General features: G+C 36.1%; 2 protein-coding genes across 11 annotated transcripts in view; one reads left to right on the top strand and one right to left on the bottom strand.

Annotated features, from left to right (window-relative positions):
• Positions 1-247: 247 nt before the first annotated feature.
• LOC119075289 (gastrula zinc finger protein XlCGF52.1-like) lies at positions 248-4739 on the bottom strand. The gene is made up of 2 exons (XM_037181687.1): positions 4595-4739; positions 248-1702 (listed from the first exon to the last, which is right to left on the bottom strand). Exon 2 carries the CDS (start codon positions 1685-1687, stop codon positions 584-586), a length of 1104 nt encoding a protein of 367 aa, XP_037037582.1. The 5' UTR covers positions 1688-1702; positions 4595-4739; the 3' UTR covers positions 248-583.
• A 1241-nt stretch (positions 4740-5980) lies between these two features.
• The window catches only part of LOC119075288 (beta-arrestin-1), a 61279-nt gene continuing 43584 nt past the window's right edge, over positions 5981-23675 (top strand). For all 10 annotated transcript variants that reach the window (XM_037181676.1, XM_037181680.1, XM_037181677.1 and 7 more), the window contains exon 1: positions 5981-6528. The gene's annotated coding sequence lies outside the window, so the exon portion shown is untranslated. The remainder of the gene's footprint in view (positions 6529-23675) is intronic.

A 23675-nucleotide genomic window follows, 5' to 3' on the forward strand; every position in this document is an offset into this window, starting at 1 on the left:
TTATGAAAGTTGACTTCGTACGGGGCTGTCTATATTGCCTCCGGCAATTTATTTGTATATGATAACAAGGCAAAGAAAGATAATGTAAGTGATTTTAAAGGGCGAATAGCTTTTCAGTAGAGAATGAAGTAAAAGAAATGAAGAGTTTCACAGTAAAGGCTTTTGCCTTAAAGTAAAGACCTTGCGCCTTAAATGAATATTGTAAATCAATGAAAATGTAAAAAGATCTTATTTTAATTTTTTACGGTTTATTTAATAAAGTTGTTTTACAGAGCTGACCAAATCAAAAATATTGCTAGAAAATTGAACCGTTCAACTATTTTTTAAATTTTCCATATAAAACAGCTATTTTTCTAACAAGTTACTAAATAGGGTTGTTTTGCGCACAAGATGTGAGTTCAGCAACACATCGTGTGCCCAAAACCCCCATTTACCAGCGTGTTAGCAACAAGATTTTATCTACTGTATATTATGTATATTTTCAACCTACAGTCGATAAGTACATATGCTAAATTCTCACAATTTCCGTGCGTGTCCATACCATCGCCGCTGCCAATCAATATCATCCTTATTTTCTGATTGGCTACGGGACGGAGATTATTGAATTTGCTTTATTCTTATTTGCGACGCTCTTAATACCGTTCGTAGACAATTCATGATGAACAGCTCGATGGCGTTTGTTATTTTTCTTATGTTGATTTAAATTGGTTTTCGTCATAAAATTACGATCACATTCGTCACATCTGAATGGCAGTAGACCACTATGTGTTTTTATATGATAATCTAGTGTTGATTTGATTTTAAATTTTCTGTCGCATTGATTACACGGAAATGGGTTCACACCGTTATGAATTAATTTGTGATGGTTTAATGTTGAATTGCGGGAAAATTTCTTGTCACAGATGTTGCAAGTAAAACTTTTCTCGGAACTATGAGTCTTTAAATGACGCTCTAATGTTGATTTACGGGAACATCGTTGATGGCATAAATGACAAGCAAAAGGTCGATCGTTGGAGTGGGTCTGTTTGTGCTTATATAACGTTGATGAATCAGTAAACTTTCGACCGCATTCATTACACTCAAATTTTCTAACCCCGCTGTGAATGAGCAAATGTTGCTTAAGAGTAGATTTACGTGAATATTTTCGATGACAATAATCGCAGACGAACAATTTCTCTGTGATATTATTTTCTATGTGGGCCAATTTCTGATGGTAAAGTGTTGAGCTACTAATGAACGTCTTGTCGCATTTTTTACATGCGAAACGTCGCCCGAGTTGTGTTACTTTAAGGCTATCCAAATTTCGCTTCGTCGAAAGTTTGGGTTCGAAAGTTTGTACAGTAGGTTTGCTATGTGCCTTGAGGTGCCTATGGAGATAAACCATGTCGATCGACACATGTCTGCATAAATAGCATTCCCAACTCGATTCACCGACAGTCGACGCGGCAAGTGATCGCAAGTGTAGGCAATCATTAAGCCTCGGTTCTTCCTTAACAATTATTGATTCGAACGGTACATTGCCATCTACCACATACTCGCTTTCAGAGCAAATCGTTGTTTTCACGCTTCTGTGGTCAGTCGGATGTGGAACATAGTTCTTCTCGCATTTGACAACGACGTTTTGCAGAAAGTCACTATTGTCCTCGTTGATCGGTTCGTTTTTGATAATGAAACCTCCGCGAAACATTTGTTCGACTGAATCCTGGAATTAGACATTTAATGGTTTACAATGCTTCATCGAGGCTGTTTAGTTTACAGAAGTTAGACTTGGAATAGCAGAAAGAAGTCTGGAGCCTTTCAAAGTGTCTGGCGGCTGTACTATTTTCATAAGAAATGTTTTCCGATGGTAGAACAGTAATTTATCTATCTTCGTGAAAAATGGACCCATGCAAAATATGACATAAAATGTATGAATTAGTAATTAGTAATTTGATAATACGTATGGCCTTGGAATAGACCTATATTTTGCTAGCTCGGTTTAAACCTAATGTTTACACTTGCAAAATAATTGCCATTTGACTCATACATTTTCTGTCATATTTTGCAACCATTTTGCAGTCGTTTTCGGTTTTGTATGTATTTTTAACGAACTGTCTACTCATCTTAAGGCTTAAATATAATAGATTTTATTATATCCGAAGTTCTATTACATTTCTAATGCATTTCGTGATAAAATCAATAATGTCAGCCCTCTATTTTTAGACCCGTACGAAGTACAGAACAGTCAGAACAGTCGGAGCGTTTGCTGCGACTGAGCCCCGTACAAACCCGTACATCCATTGCGCACGTAAGTCTACTGCGGTCGTAAACGTCGGTAAAGTAAAATTCTTATGAAATGTGTACATCTTAGAAAGCGCGCATAGCGCAATTACGAAGCCCCGTACGACGTTCCTTTCAAATGTAACACAAACTACACTTCTCACTGATCAGTGACTTTGTAATTATCAATTTCATCGATTTATTTGTTTTTACAAAAATCCAAAATGGCGGCTGCCTTACATTCGTTAGTATCATTCAAACAATAAAAAATTCATGAAATTCGGTCAAATTTTACTCGAGATATTAACAAAAAAACCACCACCTTCACTGTACGGCCGAGTAGCCATATATAAGCTCACTCCAAGAGACCTAGCTCACGCTCCGGTAAACCGAATTTCATAAACTTTTTTTTCCCGGATTGGTACGGTCAATACCTATCAATAAAGCAAAATCTATCTAAGTCCGTTGAAATTTGGCCAGCCTACAAGCAAAAACGGCTTGCCGCCCTGTACCTAGTTCACACCAATTGGTCTAACTCACGAGTCGGTCATCCAATTTCCATAAACTTTTTTTTTCGTCGATCGGTATTGTAAATACCTTTCATTTGACGTATCACTTACAAGTGTAGCCTTTAAATGGCCAGAGATATCTTCGGAAAACGTTAAATCACTTATGGGGCCCCAGCTCAGGAGGGGTCGACCCAAAACCGCCCATCTTCGAACTTAGCCTCACTATTTTGACTATCTTTCAGGGGAAAAAAATTTGAAATCGGATTTGATTTACTCAAGATATCGACGTGACAGACGGACGGACAGACGGCCAAAATTTTTATTGCTGATTCGTCATCTATGAACATAGGCAAACACTTTGCCCTTACCGTCTGCTTCGAATTCCATCAATTACACACGGCATTGTAATCCTATAAGCCCCTTCGTACTTCGTACAGGGCTAAAAATGTCCGTCTGTCTGTCCGTTCTCGAACTTGAGTAAAACACATCCGATATCTAAAATTCTTTTTTCGCCGTTTGGTAATATCAAAAGACAGGTTAAGTTCAAAGATGGGTGATTTCGGATCGACCTCTCCGGAGCTGGGGCCCAATAAGTGCCTAAGTGTTTTTCGACGATATCTCCGGACAATTAAACGTTACACTTGAAAGTGATACCCAAATAAAAGCCAAATAAAAGGTATTTACAATACCGATCGACAAAAAAAAAGTTTATGGAAATCGGATGACTGACTCGTGAGTTAGAGCCCTTAGTGTGAAACAGGCACAGGGCGGCAAGCAGTTTTTGCTTGTATGTCGGCCACATTTGAACATATTTCGCCTGTTTTAGCTTTATTATTGATCGTACCAATCAGGGGAAAAAAAGTTTATGAAATTATGTTCTCCGGAGCGTGAGCTAGGTCTCTTGGAGTGAGCTCTTATCTGGCTACTCGGCCGTACAGTGAACGTGGAGTATTTTGTCAATATCTCGAGTAAATTTTGACCGAATTTCATGATTTTTTTTTTGTTTGAAAGGTATTAATAAATGTGAATCGTCAGTACTATTTCAGGTCTCCTAACAAATTGGCTTCCGGCGGCCATATTGGAATTTAGTAAAATTGAAATATCTTGGGAAAAATGGTACTTAGAGAGTTTCTGTTAACAGAGAAGTAATTGGTTATGTGTGGGGGCTTTTAGGAATCCCATATGTGGACTTCTATATATATCTATATACATCATATTGAGCAATATACAGGCATGTAGAGCTATATAATAGCAAATTCATTTGTGGAATGTTTATTTATAGTGAAATATAGGTAAATATAGCGGTATATAGCTGTTTAAATAGGAATTTATGAAAGTTGACTTCGTACGGGGCTGTCTATATTGCCTCCGGCAATTTATTTGTATATGATAACAAGGCAAAGAGGGGATAATGCAAGTTATTTTAAAGAGCGAATAGCTTTTCAGCAGAGAAGAGTTTCACAATAAAGGCTTTTGATACGAATAGGTGTTTCGTACGGGTCGGCGTTAGCTATGTTTTTTTTATTAAAATGCGCAAAAAAGAGGTTGCCCACAATAATGACGCAGCCAGTAAAAATAGAGTGCAAGGAATGAAGTACCGAAAAAAATTGTGCCGCCTCTAAGTGCCAACCGAGGTTTCCTATGTGTACAAAATAATTTGGCTCTTCTTCCATAAATAACTATTTTTAAAAGGGAAGAATCAACATGTTCGAAAAGTAAGATAAATCACATAGAAACTTGACAGACGTCATCGTATGTAAACTATAAGAAGTCAATCACCAGTGTCTCATAAAATGTTTTTCTACAAACTTTTATCACACATTTACCTTCAGTCCACATATGACTTTAATATTGACAGTTTGTACGAATTGGCCTTCACATTTTCAACTTAATTCGATACATTTCTTAATATTTTTACACAATTTACAACAAAACGAGATATGGAAACACAAACAATCTTTATACAGAAAAATTAACATGTCCCAGTGTAAATAACTGTTTCTTACAAAGTGGGCCTGATACGACCAAGTCTTTCAATACCATGTTGCCAGAGCCGGATTATAAGGCGGGCCAGGCGGGCAAGGTCGTGTGAAGTGGCATTACAAAGGTAATTGCATGCACTTTCGGGGCAAATGAGGTCTTATTCGGTTTAAACTTTATTTGAACTGAGATATGAACGGCTGGAAAAATGCTTAAAATTTGACGGTTACTATGCATACAAAAAATAACAAAAACATCAAAGGCTGTTGCTACTGGTCTTAGCTTTCCAATGACACCAAACATGCATGAATTGTGACATGATGAATGGCCCATTGAACTTCAAAGTTTGAAGTATAAATCGGAGACTCAGTTAATCTACTCGAATATTTCCTGGCATTGTCAAAATTTTATCAAAAAATATTTTTTCTGTGGAAGTAACAGCTGCTGACTTACGTTTACGATATCAGCGAACATCAACAAATTTAAAACTGTTTTAAGTAAGAAATTTCTGTTCACAATTACCTTTCCAATGACATGTATCTGGAGATACCTCTATAAGAAAAGTGCATGTTTCCTGTTTTCGATCAGCTTCCGCTGTTGAGGTATGAGGATTTAAAAAAAAAATAGTTTTGCCTTCTATGGGCACGTCTGGTAGGACTGTTTTCAAAAGAATTCGGGTATTAAATGAGTTGCAAGCGATAAACCTCGCGGGAGACAAATTACAAAGAAAAACGTTTGATAACCGAAAAACCGGGTAATATGTTGAGATCATTTTTCACTAAGTCGAGCTGGTGAACCAAAAAAAAATTCGCTCGCTCCGCTCGCAACTTTACGTTCATTTCTATCACAAAAAATCCAAGTAGGAATTTATTGGTCGTTTAAAATTAAAACATAATTAGACATAATTTAGACTAGACAACTTTTCTTAAAATTTAATTTAATTTTGTTTCTAAAAAAATTGATAAATTTCGTTTTTCACATTTTTGAGCGGCGCTGTAATCTTACGGCCCAGGGCGCTGGAAATGATAATCCGGCTCTGCATGTTGCGATATACCACCACGACTGTAGTGTCACAAGTTTTGTGTGCTCCGTCAGGATAAAATTCGCTTGCTGATGATTTTGTTTTTGTATAAACCGAACACCGAACTCGATCTTTTAAGCTTTGATTTCAACAGCACTGTTGTTCTATTTTTTTAAAATCAGAATCGGTAAATTTATCGTTTAACGTTTGACCCAGCAAAAATTAGTAAATATGTCAAAAACATTGTCGCAGACTTTTAACAGTGTACGTGGAAAAAAGTATGAAGCGAAATCATTTAATTAAAGGAAATAAGTAAAACGAAAAACATAATCTCAAAAAGTGTTGATATTCAATTTTATTCATTGAAGGCATAATTTAGGACGAAGTAAAGTTTTCAAGACGCACGGTTGTGAAAAGCCTCAAGACTTTTTGATGCAATTTTGACGTTTATCCTGTCAAATTCCGTGAGAGTCGATTACATTTTTTTTCTAAAAGTAGCGAGCGGTGCTTCAGTCTTTTGGAACTCTTGTGGAAGTTTGTTCGCGTCCTCGGTTCTTTGTGACTTATTGTGAAGTCACACTCAGTGACAGATTGATTTTACATTTTCAGTCCAATAAAAAAAGGTACAGAAAATTGTCCTTGTGTTGTTTTGTAAAGAAAAAGGAGAAACGAACACTTGGTGTGTATTTTTCGTGTCAAAATATGAATTTATTGGATTTCATTCAAGTGCTCATAATATTATATTGATTTGAATGTTCGGTAAGTGATTCATCGTTAGTCATTTTTGTATTTGTGCTACGTTTCTTTGAATTTGACAATAGTCGCAGATTCCATGCTTAAAACCAGATTTGGTTTCGATAAATAATCGGAAACTTTTTTTTGTTAACTTTTGTATAATGGAGGATTTCAGGTGTGAGCACATAAAACAATTGCCATAGCTAAATTGAACAATGATTTTATGGTGTTCTCTATGGTAATTTAGCTTTCAGCCGGGAAATACCTTATTCGTATTACATTACAGTGATCGCAATCACGGGTGTACCACTTTACCATAAAAATTGTCGTAAAATACCATCGATTTTAGCCAATTGCCGAAGACAATTAAAAGTTACTATAACAGAAAAGCGTTGTTGCCGAAAACTATAACATTAACGAACTACATGAAAAAGGCAGCAGATTGTTTTGATTTTGTCAAGTTGAATTTCAGTGTAGATCCTGGCTGTAAATTACCATTTGATCGATTACCAGCTGGTCCACGGGAAATTTGCAATAATACAGCAAATCTAAATTACATTTCGCCGCACCCTTCAATTTTTGATGACTTTCTTCTTCTTCTTCTCCTTTTTTCTTTTTCTCAAGGTTCGCATTCTTCCCTGAATCCAATTTAGGAATTCCATCAACCCAAAAGTAACTTGTTAGACGACGCTTATACATTATCGTAATTTGACATTGTAACCATACGAGTGTATATAATAATGATCTGTGGAGTATATTCGATGCATGTTCATACATGGAACGTTGGTGAAGGCAAACAAACAATTTGCCCCAGGCTTTTTTTTATAAATTTCGTCGACAGAAAGAATCATTGAGACTCGTTTGGTTTATGTGACGAGGAAAAATTAACCGGGAAATGATTTTGTTGGAGGCACGAAATTTTTTTCGTCGACAATTGAACTGGAGATCATTTGATGTTGGATGATAACTACTCTCTGCAACTAGTCAAGTCATCGGTGGCTCGTTTCAATTGAGCGATTTAATTTATTGTTCGTAACGTGTTGCGTATAAAATCGAAATCTGCTTTCCTGCTTTTGATGCAGTCATTAGTTTGAGAGCAGTTATGAACATAAATTTGTCAGTGACTCTATGTACCAGTCGCACTATCGTTTTCCCCATTTCAGCATCATAATGACCATATGACATGTTTATTAATCGCTTTAATTGATTCAAATTACATCCTGCCGTCGTTGCAGAGAGTATCTACCTTATGTTATAACAATTATATTGTTTCAATACTTGTCCCAAACAGAATATTAATTCGTATTGCAATAAGAAATAATTTGTGAGATTCATTTATTGTCTGATATTTAGTAGCTGGTTGCATTATATGAATCAGTGGGCTTTCTGTTTTCCACCTTTTCATCATTCCGCTTTTGTGTGTGTTTTTTCTCGATTAATCTTTGGATTGTATATATTATTTATGGTAGAGGGCGAGCTTTTTTACGTTATTCTTTTTAAAAAAAATATTTTCTGAGACGTATACAAAGACTAGTCGCTTATCATTCTTGTCATTTTGAGGTAGATCAGCATCAAACAAGAAGTTATTTATCATACTGCATATATGTTTGATGTTTGTTGTATCGCTGATGAAATTTACAATTTTTTCTCTAAACCTTACTGCACTATTAATGTAGTTTGGGATATTTGATTTGATTTTGATTTGTTCAGTTAGAGACTCACTGACGGCCAATAACAAGTGCAGTCTGAACCACCGGCAGCGTGACTTCCGAACCACGCCTCGAAATATGTGAATACTCTCTGACGCAAGTTATCTGCCTAATTAGAATATCGTCTAAATTTGACTAGACACACAAAGTAATCGTTAAAACTGCCCAAATATTGAAGCTTGAGTGAATTTTAAGACGTTACCAATGCGATATAATCTCTAGAAAAATTCCATGTGGAATTGTCTGACACGGGAATCAAACCCGAATCACTTTGTTGGAAGGAAGCTAGTACGTAACCACTGAGTCATCCTGTCCGTCTAGCGTGCAAATGCTTATTGGTTGGTTACGAAGGCTGGCTATTAGCAGAAACAAAGTTTAATTGTGTCATCGTGATTCGAGTCTGTTCGTTAACAAAGTGTGGTGAGAAACTATTTGATTCATTTCTCTGGAATTTTAAACAAAATCGTTTAAGTTAAGAGAGAAGTATTTTTGCCATACACGAACGTTATCGTAATTCGAACGTAATTCGTCGACAAATATGTACGCCCTCTTAAATTCGTTATCGTCAACCGCTTAAGTACACAACTCTGACGTAATTCTTAGTTTTCTATTGCAAATTCGCATTGAATTGCTGATTCGAATGAAAAAAAAGTTCTGGTTTCCGCTTTCATCGTCGACACCAAATGTATTTTATTACCAATACGAAGGTGATTCGGATCAACGACAAAAAAATATAGCGGCTTATCGTTGCCATCATTTTATCGTTTTATGAACTAATATAATGCTATCAGAATTAACTCTGCTATCGAGGGTTCGGAAAAATATTATAATAAACAATATTTGCGAATTAGATTAGACCTTGAGTGGTGTGTATAGCTATAGACATGATGAAAGGATTTTGAAACCGGATGCAATGAAGAAAAAAAAAACAATTAGCGGACTTGTCGATTTCCTATAGGAAAATTCGATTTACTTCAGGCTTGAAGAAAAAAAAATGCAGAAATAGTCATTTGTGTACCTGTTTTGGACGATTGATTTTAGGCAATTTCGCGGATTGTAGGCCGAACGAAGTGAGGTCTACAAGCGAAAGTGCCTTAAATCAACCGTCCCAAACAGGTGCACATGTGAGTTTTCATGCAGAGTGCCGGAAACCCGAGAAAATTCGAAAAATTGCCCTCATTTTCGGCCCCGAAGCATGAAAATATTAGTTATTTTCATTACACTAACTACGAAATAGTTATTTGGATCACAAGGGACGAAAGTAAAGAAATTCAACCGTGTGCGAGAGTTGCTGCCCGCGCCGAAGGCAAGGGCCGCAATCGCACAGGTTGAATTTCTTTACGTCGTCCCGTGTGATCCACATAACTTTTTATCACGAGAACTACGAAAATTGTAATTGAGGCACATAAACTCGAAGAAATGCGTTATCGTATGATGAACTAAACCAAAATATGCTTACATTTGCGGGGGTCCAGGGGGCGGCAGCCCCCTGGTATAAGAAAATATTAATATTATCAACCATCACAACAATCAGACGTAAAAACAACAACAATATCCTTTGAATTATTCGTCATCAACTTTGTATGTTAACATTAATCAGAGCACTGGCGCACGGTTTGTTCAATATTGATCAAAGTAAACATCTTGACAAGATTTGACTTTCGCATTATGTACATCGACTTTCGCATTATGCGCATTATGTACATAGACTTTCGTATTATGTATTAACCGATTTCGATACATAACTTGCATTTTTTTACTTTCGCTTCCCGTTTGGGAACCGAAAATTACAATTTTCGTAGTTCGTGTGATGAAATAGTCATTTGTGTACCTTTTTCGGACGATTGATTTTAGGCAATTTTGCGGATTGTAGGCCGAACGAAGTGAGGCTTACAAGCGAAAGTGCCTTAAATCAACCGTCCCAAACAGGTGCACATGTGAGTTTTCATGCAGAGGGCCGGAAACCCGAGAAAATTCGAAAAATTGCCCTCATTTTCGGCCCGAAGCATGGAAATTGTAATTTTCGCTTCCCGAAATTAGAACGTTTCCAATAATTTATTATTTTTTCTTTTACCAGCATATTTCGGTAAATTCCATCAGTTGAAACGTGTTTAAGAAGCTCAAATTACAATTTTCGTAGTTATTGTAATGAAAAGTTGTATGGATCACATGGCACGACGTAAAAAAATTCAACCTGTGCGATTGCCGCCCTGGCCTTCGGCCACGGGCTGCAAACTTCGCACACGGTTGAATTTTTAGCCCCGTACGAAGTACAAAGGGGCTTATAGGATTACGATGCCGTGTGTAATTGATGGAATTCGAAGCAGACGGTAAGGGCAAAGTGTTTGCCTATGTTCATAGATAACGAATCCGCAATTAAAATTTTCTCTGTCCGTCTGTCCGTCACGTCGATATCTTGAGTAAATCAAATCCGATTTCAAATTTTTTTTTCCCTGAAAGATAGTCAAAATAGTGAGGCTAAGTTCGAAGATGGGCATATTTGGGTCGCCCCTTCGTGAGTTAGGGCCGCCTAAGTGCTTTAAGGTCTTTTGGGGATATTTACGGCAAAAAAACGATGGAAATGCAAATGAAACGGCAAAAGATAGGTATTGTCGATACCGATCCAGGAAAAAAAAAGTTAATTAAAATCGGGTGAATGGACCGTGAGTTAGGGCACTAGAAGTGAAAGGCTACTCGGCCCTAAGTGTATTTTGCATATAACTCGAGTAAATTTCATCCTTTTTTCGTAATTTTTGTTTCATTTGAAAGGTAATCGAAGCCCGAATATAATGTGGCGAAAAACGTTTTAAATTTGGGTCCTTGGACTGAGGCCGCTCCTCGGCCCTAAGTGTATTTTGCGTATAGATCGAGTAAATATCATCCAATTTTGCTAGTTTTTGTCTTATATGAAAGGCAATTGAATACCGAATAGACAGAGGTAAGAGAAATGTTTGAAATTTGGGTCCTTGGACTGAGGCCGCTCCTCGGCCCTAAGTGTATTTTGCATATAACTCGAGTAAATTTGATCCGATTTTCCTAAATTTTGTTTCATTTGAAAGGTAATCGAACACCGAATAGAATGTTGTTGAAAAAAAAATTAAATTTGTGTCCTTGGATTAAGGCCGTTCCACGGCCCTAAGTGTGTTTTGCATATAACTCGAGTAAATTTGATCCGATTTTCCTAATTTATTTTTCATTTGAAAGGTAATCGAACACCGAATAGAATGTTGTTGAAAAAATAAATAAATTTGGGTCCTTGGACTAAGGCCGCAACTCGGCCCTAAGTGTATTTTGCATATAACTCGAGTAAATTTCATCCGATTTTCCTATTTTTTTTTCATTTAAAAGGTAGCTGAACACCGAACAGAATGTTGTTGAAAAAAATCAAAATTTGGGTCGTTGGACTAAGCCCGCTACTCGGCCCTAAGTGTATTTTGCATATAACTCGAGTAAATTTCATCCGATTTTCCTAATTTTTGTTTCATTTGGAAGGTAATCGAAGGCCGAATAGACTACTGTTGAAAAAAAAAATTGGGTCGTTGGACTAAGGCCGTAACTAGGCCTTAGGCCTCTCAATAAATTAAAATTTTAGGTCAACTTGAAATTTGTGTTACATTTGAAAGGAACGTCGTACGGGGCTTCGTAATTGCGCTATGCGCAATTTCTAAGATGTACACATTTCATAATAATTTGACTTCAACTACGTTTGCGGGTGCAATAGGTCTACGGTCAAAGTAGGGTGACAGACGCATTAGGGTCACGTACGCAATAGATATACGGGTTCGTACGGGGCTCAGTCGCAGCAAACGCTCCGACTGTTCTGATGGCTCGTTTTACTTTCGTCCCTTGTGATCCAAATAACCATTGCGTAATCTGTTTTGTATGCTTGCTAAGAGGACCGAAAGTAAAGCTGTCAATTCGCGGGCCAAAGCTTTCGCTTTCGCCCCTTAAATTGACATTTCTTTACTTTCGGTCCTCTTAGCAAGCATACAAAACTTAATACGTAACTCGTGGCCGAAGGCCAGGGCGGCAATCGCACAGGTTGAATTTTTTTACGTCGTGCCATGTGACCCATACAACTTTTCATTACAATAACTACGAAAATTGTAATTTGAGCTTCCTAAACACGTTCCAACTGACGAAATTTACCGAAATAAGCTGAAATATGCCGCCCCCTGGTATAAGAAAAATTAATAAATTATTGGCAACGTTCTTTTCTATCACAACAATCACAGCGATCACAACGACACCAGACTGAACACATGTTGTTGCTGTCATTTACTTTCGCATCTTCGTTTGAGAGCCGAAAGTACTTTCGCTCCTCTGTTGTTGCTGTCATTTACTTTCGCATCCTCGTTTGGGGGGCGAAAGTACTTTCGCACCTCTTGTGATGTCGTGGCTTACTGAGAGTTGAATTTTTAAACTGTCGCATCTCATTCGGGAAGCGAAATAGTCATTTGTGTACCTGTTTTGGACGATTGATTTTAGGCAATTTCGCGGATTGTAGGCCGAACGAAGTGAGGTCTACAAGCGAAAGTGCCTTAAATCAACCGTCCCAAACAGGTGCACATGTGAGTTTTCATGCAGAGGGCCGGAAACCCGAGAAAATTCGAAAAATTGCCCTCATTTTCGGCCCCGAAGCATGAAAATTACAATTTTCGTAGTTAGTGTAATGAAATAGTCATTTTCATGCTTCGGGGCCGAAAATGAGGGCAATTTTTCGAATTTTCTCGGGTTTCCGGCCCTCTGCATGAAAACTCACATGTGCACCTGTTTGGGATGGTTGATTTAAGGCACTTTCGCTTGTAGACCTCACTTCGTTCGGCCTACAATCCGCGAAATTGCCTAAAATCAATCGTCCAAAACAGGTACACAAATAACTATTGTATGCTTGCTAAGAGGACTGAAAGTAAAGCTGTCAATTCGCTTAAATAGACATTTGCTTACTTTCGGTACGTAAATAACTATTGGACAACTGATTTTAGCCGTTTTCACATGTTGTAGCTTGAAGTGAACGAAGTGACAACAAAAAGCAAGAAAAGCAGGCATGTTTTGGATTATTCCCTTGGATGTAAGTCATGGGTTTTACGAAAACAAATACACCATACATAACACGTTCACTATGATTAAAAATGTATGGAAATGTGATGAAAAAACGTTAAATGTAAAATTTTGTTAACACGATAACTTGAGTAAATCTCAACCGATTTTCAAAAACTTTTTTTATTCGATGAAGTAGTGAAATTCCTCAGGTCAAGTTCGAAAATGGGTGGTATCGGTTCAACCATCTGGTGGTAGTTCTCGAAAGAAGCCCATTCTGCTCTTTGTTGACACGATAACTGGAGCAAAGTTCAACCGATTTTCAAAAACTTTTTTTTAATCAACGAAGTATTGAAATCCTCAGGTCAAATTCGAAAATGGGCGGTATCGGTTCAACCATCTGGGAGTAGTTCTCGAAGCAGCCTTTTCTGCTTTTTGTTAACACGACAACTGGAGTAATTCTCAACCGATTTAAAAACAAAATGTTTGGTGGAGAATGGAATCAATTCCTGAGGTTAGGTTCTAAGATAGATTATGTTGGTCTAACGAACAAGCTGATGTTGCTAACAGAATTTTTGTATCTATTTCAATAGTATTTTTAGAAGCGAGGGTCGCAATTGACACGAGTTTAAATGTTATTGAAAACATACGTCATTTTTTACCGGGCATTTTATATACATAGTTTCGAAGATTTTCAGTGAAACTAAACAGAATTAAATCATCAATGAGAGATTTATTAGACCGTTCTAGTAGTTCTTCTTCTAAATGCGTTTTTGTGGCAATCAACATGCAAGATTACATTTCATTGAAATAAATCAATAAATCATTGTCAAGAAAAATACTATTGAGAAGCTCAGACAAACAGTCAAGGGATCTGACCCACCCAACAGGTGGGGCCTAGTGATTACGAATCAAAACTAGAACTGTGCACCGACTGATTTATTGATTGAATCCACTGATTCATTTGTTAAAAATTACGTTTCAAAATGACACATTTCCAGTCATTGCATAATTTCTTTGAATTTATGTAGCGACATTGTTGAAATAATTAGTTTTACTCTAGTTTATCAGCAAATCCTTATAAAGGACAAAACAAAATCCACCGACACACTTTTCATATTCATTTTATACTTGACCTACTTGTTAGTAGTAATCTACGTTCTCCTATTTTTCTTTTAATTTTTTTTTCTTAGAATTTGCTTAACGAAAATTGATAACACTCATGCATCATGTAGATATAGAATAATAGAATAATGTTGCGACATGTTTGCGGTTTTCGTAGACATTATTCAGCGCAGGTTGCAATGTAATTTATGGAATGGCATGAAAAGTATATAAATCAAATAGGACGGCGCACCGGTCAGCACCATTCTGAAATGAGAAAAATAGAAATGTTAAATTAATGACGTGTGTTATGTGGAGATTCACTAAGTATATATATAATTCTTTAACGACGGCCTCAATGTTTTGTTTAAGATTGAATGGAGTTTAATAAACATTTCGTCGCAAATTTGATATTTTTGGATATTCTTTTGAAAATACATTTCACAAAAAATGTTGATTTTTAACAGTGCAGTCCGGAGCACTCGAACCAAGGCTCACCATAGTGCTCTGTGGCTGCGATAGAACTGATTGGGGTTGCAATCGAAAGGGTATGGAATTCTGATAGTCATGTTATCAAAAAATTGTCTCAAGGTAGCGACTCGCTGAAGGTTTCGGAAGGTTCTACAGGCGGTGATACTTTAGTGACAGACTCGGTAATAAGTTGTACTAGTAGTACCTCAACCAATATTAAAAAAATTTTCTCGGCTATTTGACCATAGTTGTGAAACTCAGCAACACCTAAGTCACACTCATGATAATTTTTCGCAGCCAAACTGCGTAATTTTGTATTGCTGCTAGTCTCAGCTTTCCAACAACACCCCATTTGTTATATCTCTCATCAACAGTGCCGTTCTATTGAGTTCCTAGGGGAGGTAAATCCATCTACGACGCAATTTTAAGCATGACTTCAGAAAACGGTGGATATGATTTGTTTGATTGCGAATTCAAAGGAATAGCCGGAGTATCTGGTAAATAATTGTAATTGAGGGGAATACGAGAAATCTATGGAGTTATAAGGAATTGACTGGAAATACGTGAAATTGTATGGAATTGAATGTAAAATGAGAGTAAATACGGATAAGTATGATGTTCGGAAAAAAGCAGGTGCGCCGACTTTTGTTTTGGGTGTTGGGTGCTAATGCTCCAAGAAAAATTTTCATTACAAAGCCTCTTAGAAAGCGCAGAACGACGGTCAGTTAAAATTTCAACAGACACAGATGTTCCTGTTACGGCATACCGTCGCATCAATAATAGCACCGAGTATTCTGAATATCAACAGCCGATAAATGTGTGACATAAAATTGAATACTTTAGCGCCGCAGGCGAATTTTTTACAATGGAAATTTAGAACTTTTTCTACAAGGAGAACGGTGACAAAAATTTAAATTTCATACAATGATGACATTAAGATGTCACCAGACCTATTCCAATTTATTTGAGCTAGCGGTTTTATATCGGTTCTTTGTAGGACAAATTGTTAGGATGACAAAATCTTATATAAAGATTAACAAAATCTTAGATTTTCTTCTAGAGCTCTTGAAGCGATTTTGCTAACCGTGTAGCAAATGATCACTTTTCCATTTAATAGCTCGTCACGATATGAACTCGCGTGTGGAAATTCACGCTATCCGCGGTATCCTGGATACCGGGAAGTTTTCTTTTCAAATTCTTTAGATACCGGGAAATCGAAAAAATCTTGAAAATATGTGGCGAAAAATTAAATTTACAATTTTAGATACCGGGAAATTTGACTCTGATACCGGGAAATTGACTCTGATACCGGGAAGAAAACAAAATTTCCACACGCGTATGAACTACGAGCATTAAATAGACCAACCAGCGAAAAATTAAAATTCGAAAATCTGCGAGTCTGAGTATACTTTCCCCAAGTCTTAAATTGAACACCCATCACTCGATTTTATGTTTGTTTTCCTTCCGATCCTTAATCTATTATAGAAAAGATAATGAAGAGATTGAGTTTTCGCGTGCCATCGCCTAGGTCTGATTTTCTATGTGGGTGAACCCCAAGCACAACCAAGATTTTTTACAATCTCGAGCTAACGCAAGATCACAAAGAATGAAATTGTTTTATCTTTTCCAGAAATGACCTAAAGTTATTTTGAGTTATACAGTGTGTTCATCTTTAAAAAGCACAATTTTAGAGTTATCAGAGTTTTAAAAGTCATCGATGTTCCCATTCAATTAAGTTCTTTCCAGTCTATGATACTTTTTCGTGAAATTTGAATTAGCTAAACGATCAGGGATTCCACGGAAAATTTAAAGTAAAAAAGTGGAAAAGTGAGTAAAAATAACGAAAATAGTTGCTAGAAATAGTTGATTTTCTGACGAAAAAGTTGGTAAAAAAGTGAGTTTTAAGGAACTTTTGTACCCTATTCTACGTGAAGTCAAGGGATCTACCACGCCTATGTTTCCCCTGCATGAAGCTACAGGTCATTATAATCGTTTAGCGATATAGCAAAAAAAAAATTAAATGAAGAATATACTGTAACTAATGAATTTCATAGACCGAGAGACAGCAGAGAAATGATAAGTTGGTACGCCTGTGGCGAGATGGAATGCGCATGAGGATGACAGCTGAATTGTATGGGGGAAAATTTCATACAATTTTGGGGCCTGCTCTACCCTAGCTCCCAGCTGTCATCCTCATGGCCAGTCTATCTCGCCACAGGCGTACCAACTTATCATTTCTCTGGGAGACAGGAATACGTCCGAATCGAATGCCGACGAATCAGCATTTACAAAAACCTGAAGCGTTACTTCGTTCATTACTTCAAGACTTTAGATATGCTTGCAGAAATTGCCAAAACATTAAAGAGAAATCAGTAGATAGAAGACGCCTGATTCTCCTTGCAGTTTTGTGACAGTCCTAACAGCAACTGGCTCAAAAATACGTACAAGGTTTGATTGATTGATTGCTTTAAAAAAGGTAAAAATTTCAATCTGAAATTGGTAGAAGAATTATGTACAACAGGAGAGGCTAGATCGACGGAATTTTCGCTCAAGCATCGCCCTTAGGAAATTTAATGCAGGATGAATGTTAGGAACTTTATTAGGATCATACTTCTAGGGTAACGTTTTGTTCCTGTAATTTTATTGTCAATTTAACATCCATCCACAAAATACTGACTGCAATATAGTGAACCCTAAGGTTCTTCAAGTGAAATAGAAATATTACGCAAGTGACTCAAGTGGAAGTTACTTGTTTTATTTTAGACAGTTATGAGTTAGTAGCAAATTTTAATTTTTTTTATAAATTTTCAAAAATGTTGAGGTTAAAGTTTTTGGATGTTTTGAAAATTTACTCAGGCTCTTAGACTTATAACTTGAAAGCGTCTTGGTTATAACGTATACCTTCCACCTTATACGTCCTTCTAAAAAAATTTAAAAGAAGGTACTCTTTCAATTGACGATTTCCATCCTTATTGATAAGGATTCCAAAAGGAATTGCAAAATATTAACAATTTTTAAAGCTTAGGATTTTTATAAAATCTTTTTTTTGTGCGTGAATAGCATTGTTAAAAAATATAGCTATTGATGCATAAATGCAAATACGCAGCGGAGATACGTAGATTCATCTCAGAAACGAAGACACGACGTTTTTGTGTGCTCTAGGGGTTACTCTGGTATAATGCCTTTTGCAAGGTAATAGAATTTTTATAGAAGAGAAAAAGGAAATTTTCTAGCGCCGCAGGCGAAACTTTAGAATTATAACATTTTCTAATCTATTTTAGTTGATTTAAAAAAAAAAGTGAGTAAAGGGTCTGAAAATAGTTGAAAAAAGTGAGAAATAGAGCAAATAGTTCCTCACTTTTTCAGATCTTGAAAATAGTTGGAAAAAGTGAGAAAAGTGAGTGCGTGGAATCCCTGCGATTTTCAAATTTTGTGCCAAAATATTAAAACCTGGAACCACTTAATTGACTGGTAACATCGATGAATTTTTAAACTCTAGAAAAACTCAAATATGTTCCGAACTCAAGAAGAACCCACTGTATTGCTGAGAAATTTTTAAGTCTGTTTCGTAATTTTAGGCCACTAGAAACGTTCCTGGGTGTGGGGTCTGTTTGTGATAACAAAAATCAACTACTCTTATATTTTGCCTCGTATTTTGCCATTTCGATGCTGAGATTTTCTGATTCATTCACTTATGCTTTGTTCTATAACTTAACTTAAATGGAAACCTCAATGGAAAAGGAGTGAAGAATCTTGTTCCCGATTAACAGAATGAAAGTAAAACCATTTTTTATAATGTCACGGCCGTGCAACAGGCATTTGAGTCACCATTCTTAATGTGAATAAAGTTTTCACTGAAATTACGTCAGGAATGGTGACTCAAATGCTTTTTTAGTTTGGCATTTTTTCATGAATAGGGAGCATTATCGCTCTTCTTCTCCTTTGACATCTTTAGATACCTTTTAGAAAAGTTATGGAACAAAGTGTAAGTGAATATCCCAAAAATCTCAGCATTTTCAGTCAATTCCGGATATTTAATTAAAATATATTTAAAATTCATTTTAATAATTTTTTACGACTTTCTTTAAAATATTCAAAAAGACTGCCAAGAGACTGTCAGGAGACTGTGAGGTTTTTAGAACAGTTTAGAGCTTTCATTTACTAACACACATAAACAATAACAAAGGCACATCGGAGCCATGTCAAAACATTGCCGATTGATGTAAAAATTTGATGTGAGGTTTGTGAATTTTCATTTCAATTCATAAATATAAAATAGAGTCACATTGATACCATGGTGTAATGGTAAACTGTTGGTCTGGGATGCGACATGTTCTGACACCTTAGCGCCGTCATACCTGCGTCTTAGTTCAAAAAAGGCTGGTTCAGTGGCAAGAAAAGCAGCAGACGTCAAGCTAAACCGTTAGAAAGAGCTTTCGGATCAAGGTTATTTCATTTTACCGTTCGCAGTAGAGACGCTCGGTCCTTGGTGTGAGGAAGCTATTCGTTTCGTGGATATCCTAGGCAATTTGATCTGTGAAAGAACTGGTGAAGGAAGGTCTAAAACTTACTTGAAGCAAAGAATAGGTATTGCTTTACAGCGCTCGAATGCAGCTTGTGTTATGGGAACGTTTAGGGAAAATGAATTCGAACGGTTGGACGAGATTTTTTATATACTGTGATTGATTTTTTGATTAATTTGTTAGCCAGTTACTCTTAGTTAAGTTTCTAGTTAAGCCTTTCTCCTGTTTCTCCTGAATCAGGCCAGTTTCCATGGTTCTGGATAAATAGAATAGGGAAATTTTTGTTAAGTATATAAGCCACTCCATGGGTGGAATTTGTTTCATAATTTGATACAAATTTAGGATGTTGAACAAAACAATAAAAAATATTATTTTTATGTTTTCTTTAACATAAAAAAAAAATAGTGTTTTTTTCATTTGTTGTGGAAGAAATATTTTTTTTAAATAAGCTTTTTAATCAAAATAAATTATAAAACGTCGCTGCTTCCCGACTGATATATCACAACTCGATCGGTTGGTGGTTATGAATGATATACTTTATTCAAATATAATATAGTCGCGCCATACCATTTACATTATACTCTCTCTGAGTATGATATGGGCGCGGAAGCGTAGTGTTACAAATAAATGCATTACACGACTAATTACAATTACTTACCGGAAAACTGCAACATATGTGTTCCAAATTTCAATTTGGTGTAGTCTAACGATTCTTTTTTCAAAACACGTAACATTTCAAAATGATCTGTTATGTTCATTTCAAAACGCACGTTTGACTTTGACTTTAGTCTCTATTTGGCAACTATTTTTGTAGTGAATTAGTGAGTCACCAACTATTTCCCACAAAAACATGTCGCAATGAATTGAATAATAACGGAAAATATCGTGGAATTATTTCGAAAATTCGTCGATTATACCGTGTGCGATTTTGAGAAAAAAGTTTCATGTTTCAATAAAAAGAAGATACCATCAAAACCATTGAAAAAATTATAAATTTTTTTATAGCAATTATTGAAAAATATTCTTGCCATCCCGATGCGATCTTAGTATCTTAGTAAGAATCCAATTAGAATGAATTAGAATGGATCGGAATATCCTTTTAGTCTCATTCAAATTACAGCTTTTAAAGTGAGATATAAAATCAAGCAGACATTTTTCAGATATTCTGTTTGTTGTACAGAATAATAATTTACATCAATTAAAAATATAGTTATTTAAACGTGTACCACTCGGTACGTTGAATTTACATCGCTGATTCATCGCTATGTAAATAATCAATGACAGATCACGTATTACGGCCTTTAACCCGTAATCATTACAAATTTAATTGTTTTTCATAAATGAAACATTCAATAATCACCACTAGAGTATCACTTTTGATTTGATAACATCATTCACTCAAGTAAACGAACTTTTAATTAAGAAAAAACAATTTGCGTACTCGCAATAACACAATGGTTGTCAAAATTTTCAAAACAACACATCGACGATTGTTCATTCCAGAAAGGGCCTACTGATGTGAATGAAATTTAATTTGATCTATTTGTACAGTGAAAATTCATTCAGTTTGTGTGTTAGTAAATGAAAGTTCTAAACTGTTCTAAAAAACTTACAGCCTCCTGACAGTCTCTTTTAATATTAAAAATTTGAGAAGAAAGTCGCACAAAATTATTAAAATGAATTTTAAATATATTTGAATTATCATAAAAGAAATTCTGTAAACACAAAATTGTTGTATTTTGTGTAAAGAATGTAAATAAATTATAAAAATATTGTCTGTTTCCCAACTAATTCTAATCAAAGGATGAATCTTCAAGATAAAACTGATATTTACTCCTTTTTGTAAAAAGGCTTCAAGTTTACAAAATCTCACTTGAGAGGCAATTTATTACTTTTACAAAATGTTACGTAAGAAGCAATTTACAATTAAGGTATAAAGAAGGTCTGATCGGCTGATTTATTCATGTAAAAATAATTTTAAAATGAGCGTCCATCAAAACTATATGTCCTGTCCTACACTCCGCGTTGACATGAAACCATACGCCCATTCACAATTTATTCCTTTTGTTACGTGAGCGGCAATTTATTCCTTTTCCATAAGTCACGTGAGAGGCAATTTACTCCTTTTACAAACAGTCAGTTACGTAGGATACACTTTATTCCCTTTACAAACTGTTTCGTGAGAGGTAATTTATTCCTTTTACAAACTGTTATGGAAAAACAGTTTATTCCTTTTACAAACTGTTACGTGAAAGGCAATTTATTCCCTTCGATGTAAATCGCCAATACTTTACCTAAACTAGGGATGAGCGGGTTGGCCCGAAGATTCGGGTAACCCGCAAACCCGACCCGACCCGTCGGGTTTTGGGCGGGCGGGTTGTAGAGTTTTCGGGTTTGCTTTGGATCGGGTTTTAAAAATAACATTCGGGTCGGGTCGGGCTTGGGCGGGTTTCAGGAGTATTTAAAAGTTCCAACCAGAAGTATTTAAAATTTTATAAAAAGTATCAATATAAGCTGTTTCTTCACGGTTTTAACGTAATTCTGAAAAAATTAAATTAGTTTCAAGCATTTCTCAAATAAATTTGAACTTAATTTGCTAAAAAACTTTGACGGGTTATAAAACTTTCGGGTTGACTTCGGATCGGGTTTCAAAAATGAAAATCGGGTCGGGTCGGGTTCGGGCGGGTTAAGAGTCTGTCGGGTTTACTCTGGTCGGGTTTCAGAAATGAAAAACGGGTCGGGTCGGGTTCGGGCGGGTTTTGAAAAAACCCCAACCCGCTCATCCCTAACCTAAACCTACAAAATCAATTTATTTATTACAAAGTTTGATGTACGCTTTTAAAATTTGATTTAGTATACACTTGACTCGAATCTGTGAAACTGCAGAATAACAAATATTACAATCAAAACAGAAATTCAAACTAAATATCATAGGGGAATTCCTTTCATTTTATTTATACTGAGTATATCCAGTATAACGAGTATATCTTCATATATTCCGTATATCGAGTATAAGTCGCATGTGTTTGACAACTGCCACATTTAGAAAAATGAAATTTTTTACGCGATGGATTTCGATCAAACAACATACCAGTGTGTAGCCTGTGCTCTCAGGAGTCTGGCAAGGTAATTAGTTTTTCAATATCGGCTGAGCGATAAGACTTTGGAAAATGTTTGTTTTTGTATGTGATTGGTTTCTCTTTGATTATTGGACAGATGCGGCGACAATGGAGTAAATAAAATTCGTATTTTAGTTTGCAATATTTCGGGTCATATTTCGACCCATCTTCAGGCTATAACTAATTCAGAAATATTTTTACAAATTTAGCAAACATGAAAAAACATTCGGTTCTACTTCTCGACGGAATTTTTTTACCTTTGTTATCGGCAATAAATAATGAAATTTTAAATGACTAGCAGGGTGGCTTTGCCAAGGAACTATAATAAAAATCTGGCTAGGCCTTCATCAATCGATTAAAACTAATTAGAGCATAAATAAGTTAATTTAGAACTTTGAAAATTAAGTCTCTCTTGTCGGGACATTGCACTTGTTTATCTATAACACTTGACTTGTGCTGATGGTTGATGTTTTGATTCTTCTTCTTCTTCAGTTTATCTTGCAGGTTGTCTTGTTTGTTGTGATCTTATGGCAGGGATGTTCAATGGTTGGTGTCTTGACTTCGGATGTAATTGCAGGAGATTAACGTACGATTTGTGCAGACCGTCTTTGTCTACTTGAGTGTTGCAATTGTTCGGTGTTTTATGAATGTACATTTTCTCTGCAATACACCGTTGATGATAATTGGGGATGTGGTCTAGTATTGTGACTTTGTCCAAAGCAAACGGCGAATAAACAAAAACAACAATTTGTATGTGATTGGCACATGATTTCATTAGTCTTATCGCTCAGCCGATATTAGTCCGATTGAAAAACTAATTACCTTGCCAGACTCCTGAGATCACAAGCTACACACTGACATTTTGTTTGATCGAAATCCATTGCGTAAAAAAATTCATTTTTCTAAATGTGGCACATTTAATACCAATATCTGCTGAGCGATAGGACTTTGGAAAAAATCTTTTTTACACATTGAAAACAACGTATTCCCAAAGTCTTATCGCCCAGCAGATATTGGTCTGATTAAAAAACTAATGACATTGCCGGACTCCTGAGATCGCGCGCTACACACCCGCATTTTGTTTGATCAAAATCCGTAGCGTAAAAATATCATTTTCTTCCAGGTGGCAGTTGTCAAACTAATACTATTGTACTCGATATACGAGATATATTCAAATATACGCGATATGCTGGGGATAAACGCTC

Source organism: Bradysia coprophila, unplaced genomic scaffold, assembly GCF_014529535.1.
Source record: "Bradysia coprophila strain Holo2 unplaced genomic scaffold, BU_Bcop_v1 contig_197, whole genome shotgun sequence".
NCBI classification, from domain to species: domain Eukaryota; kingdom Metazoa; phylum Arthropoda; class Insecta; order Diptera; family Sciaridae; genus Bradysia; species Bradysia coprophila.

Coding starts and splice junctions, on each gene's coding strand:
- LOC119075289 (XM_037181687.1), bottom strand. CDS start 1,687: ATGTTTCGCGGAGGTTTCATTATCAAAAACGAACCGATCAACGAGGAC.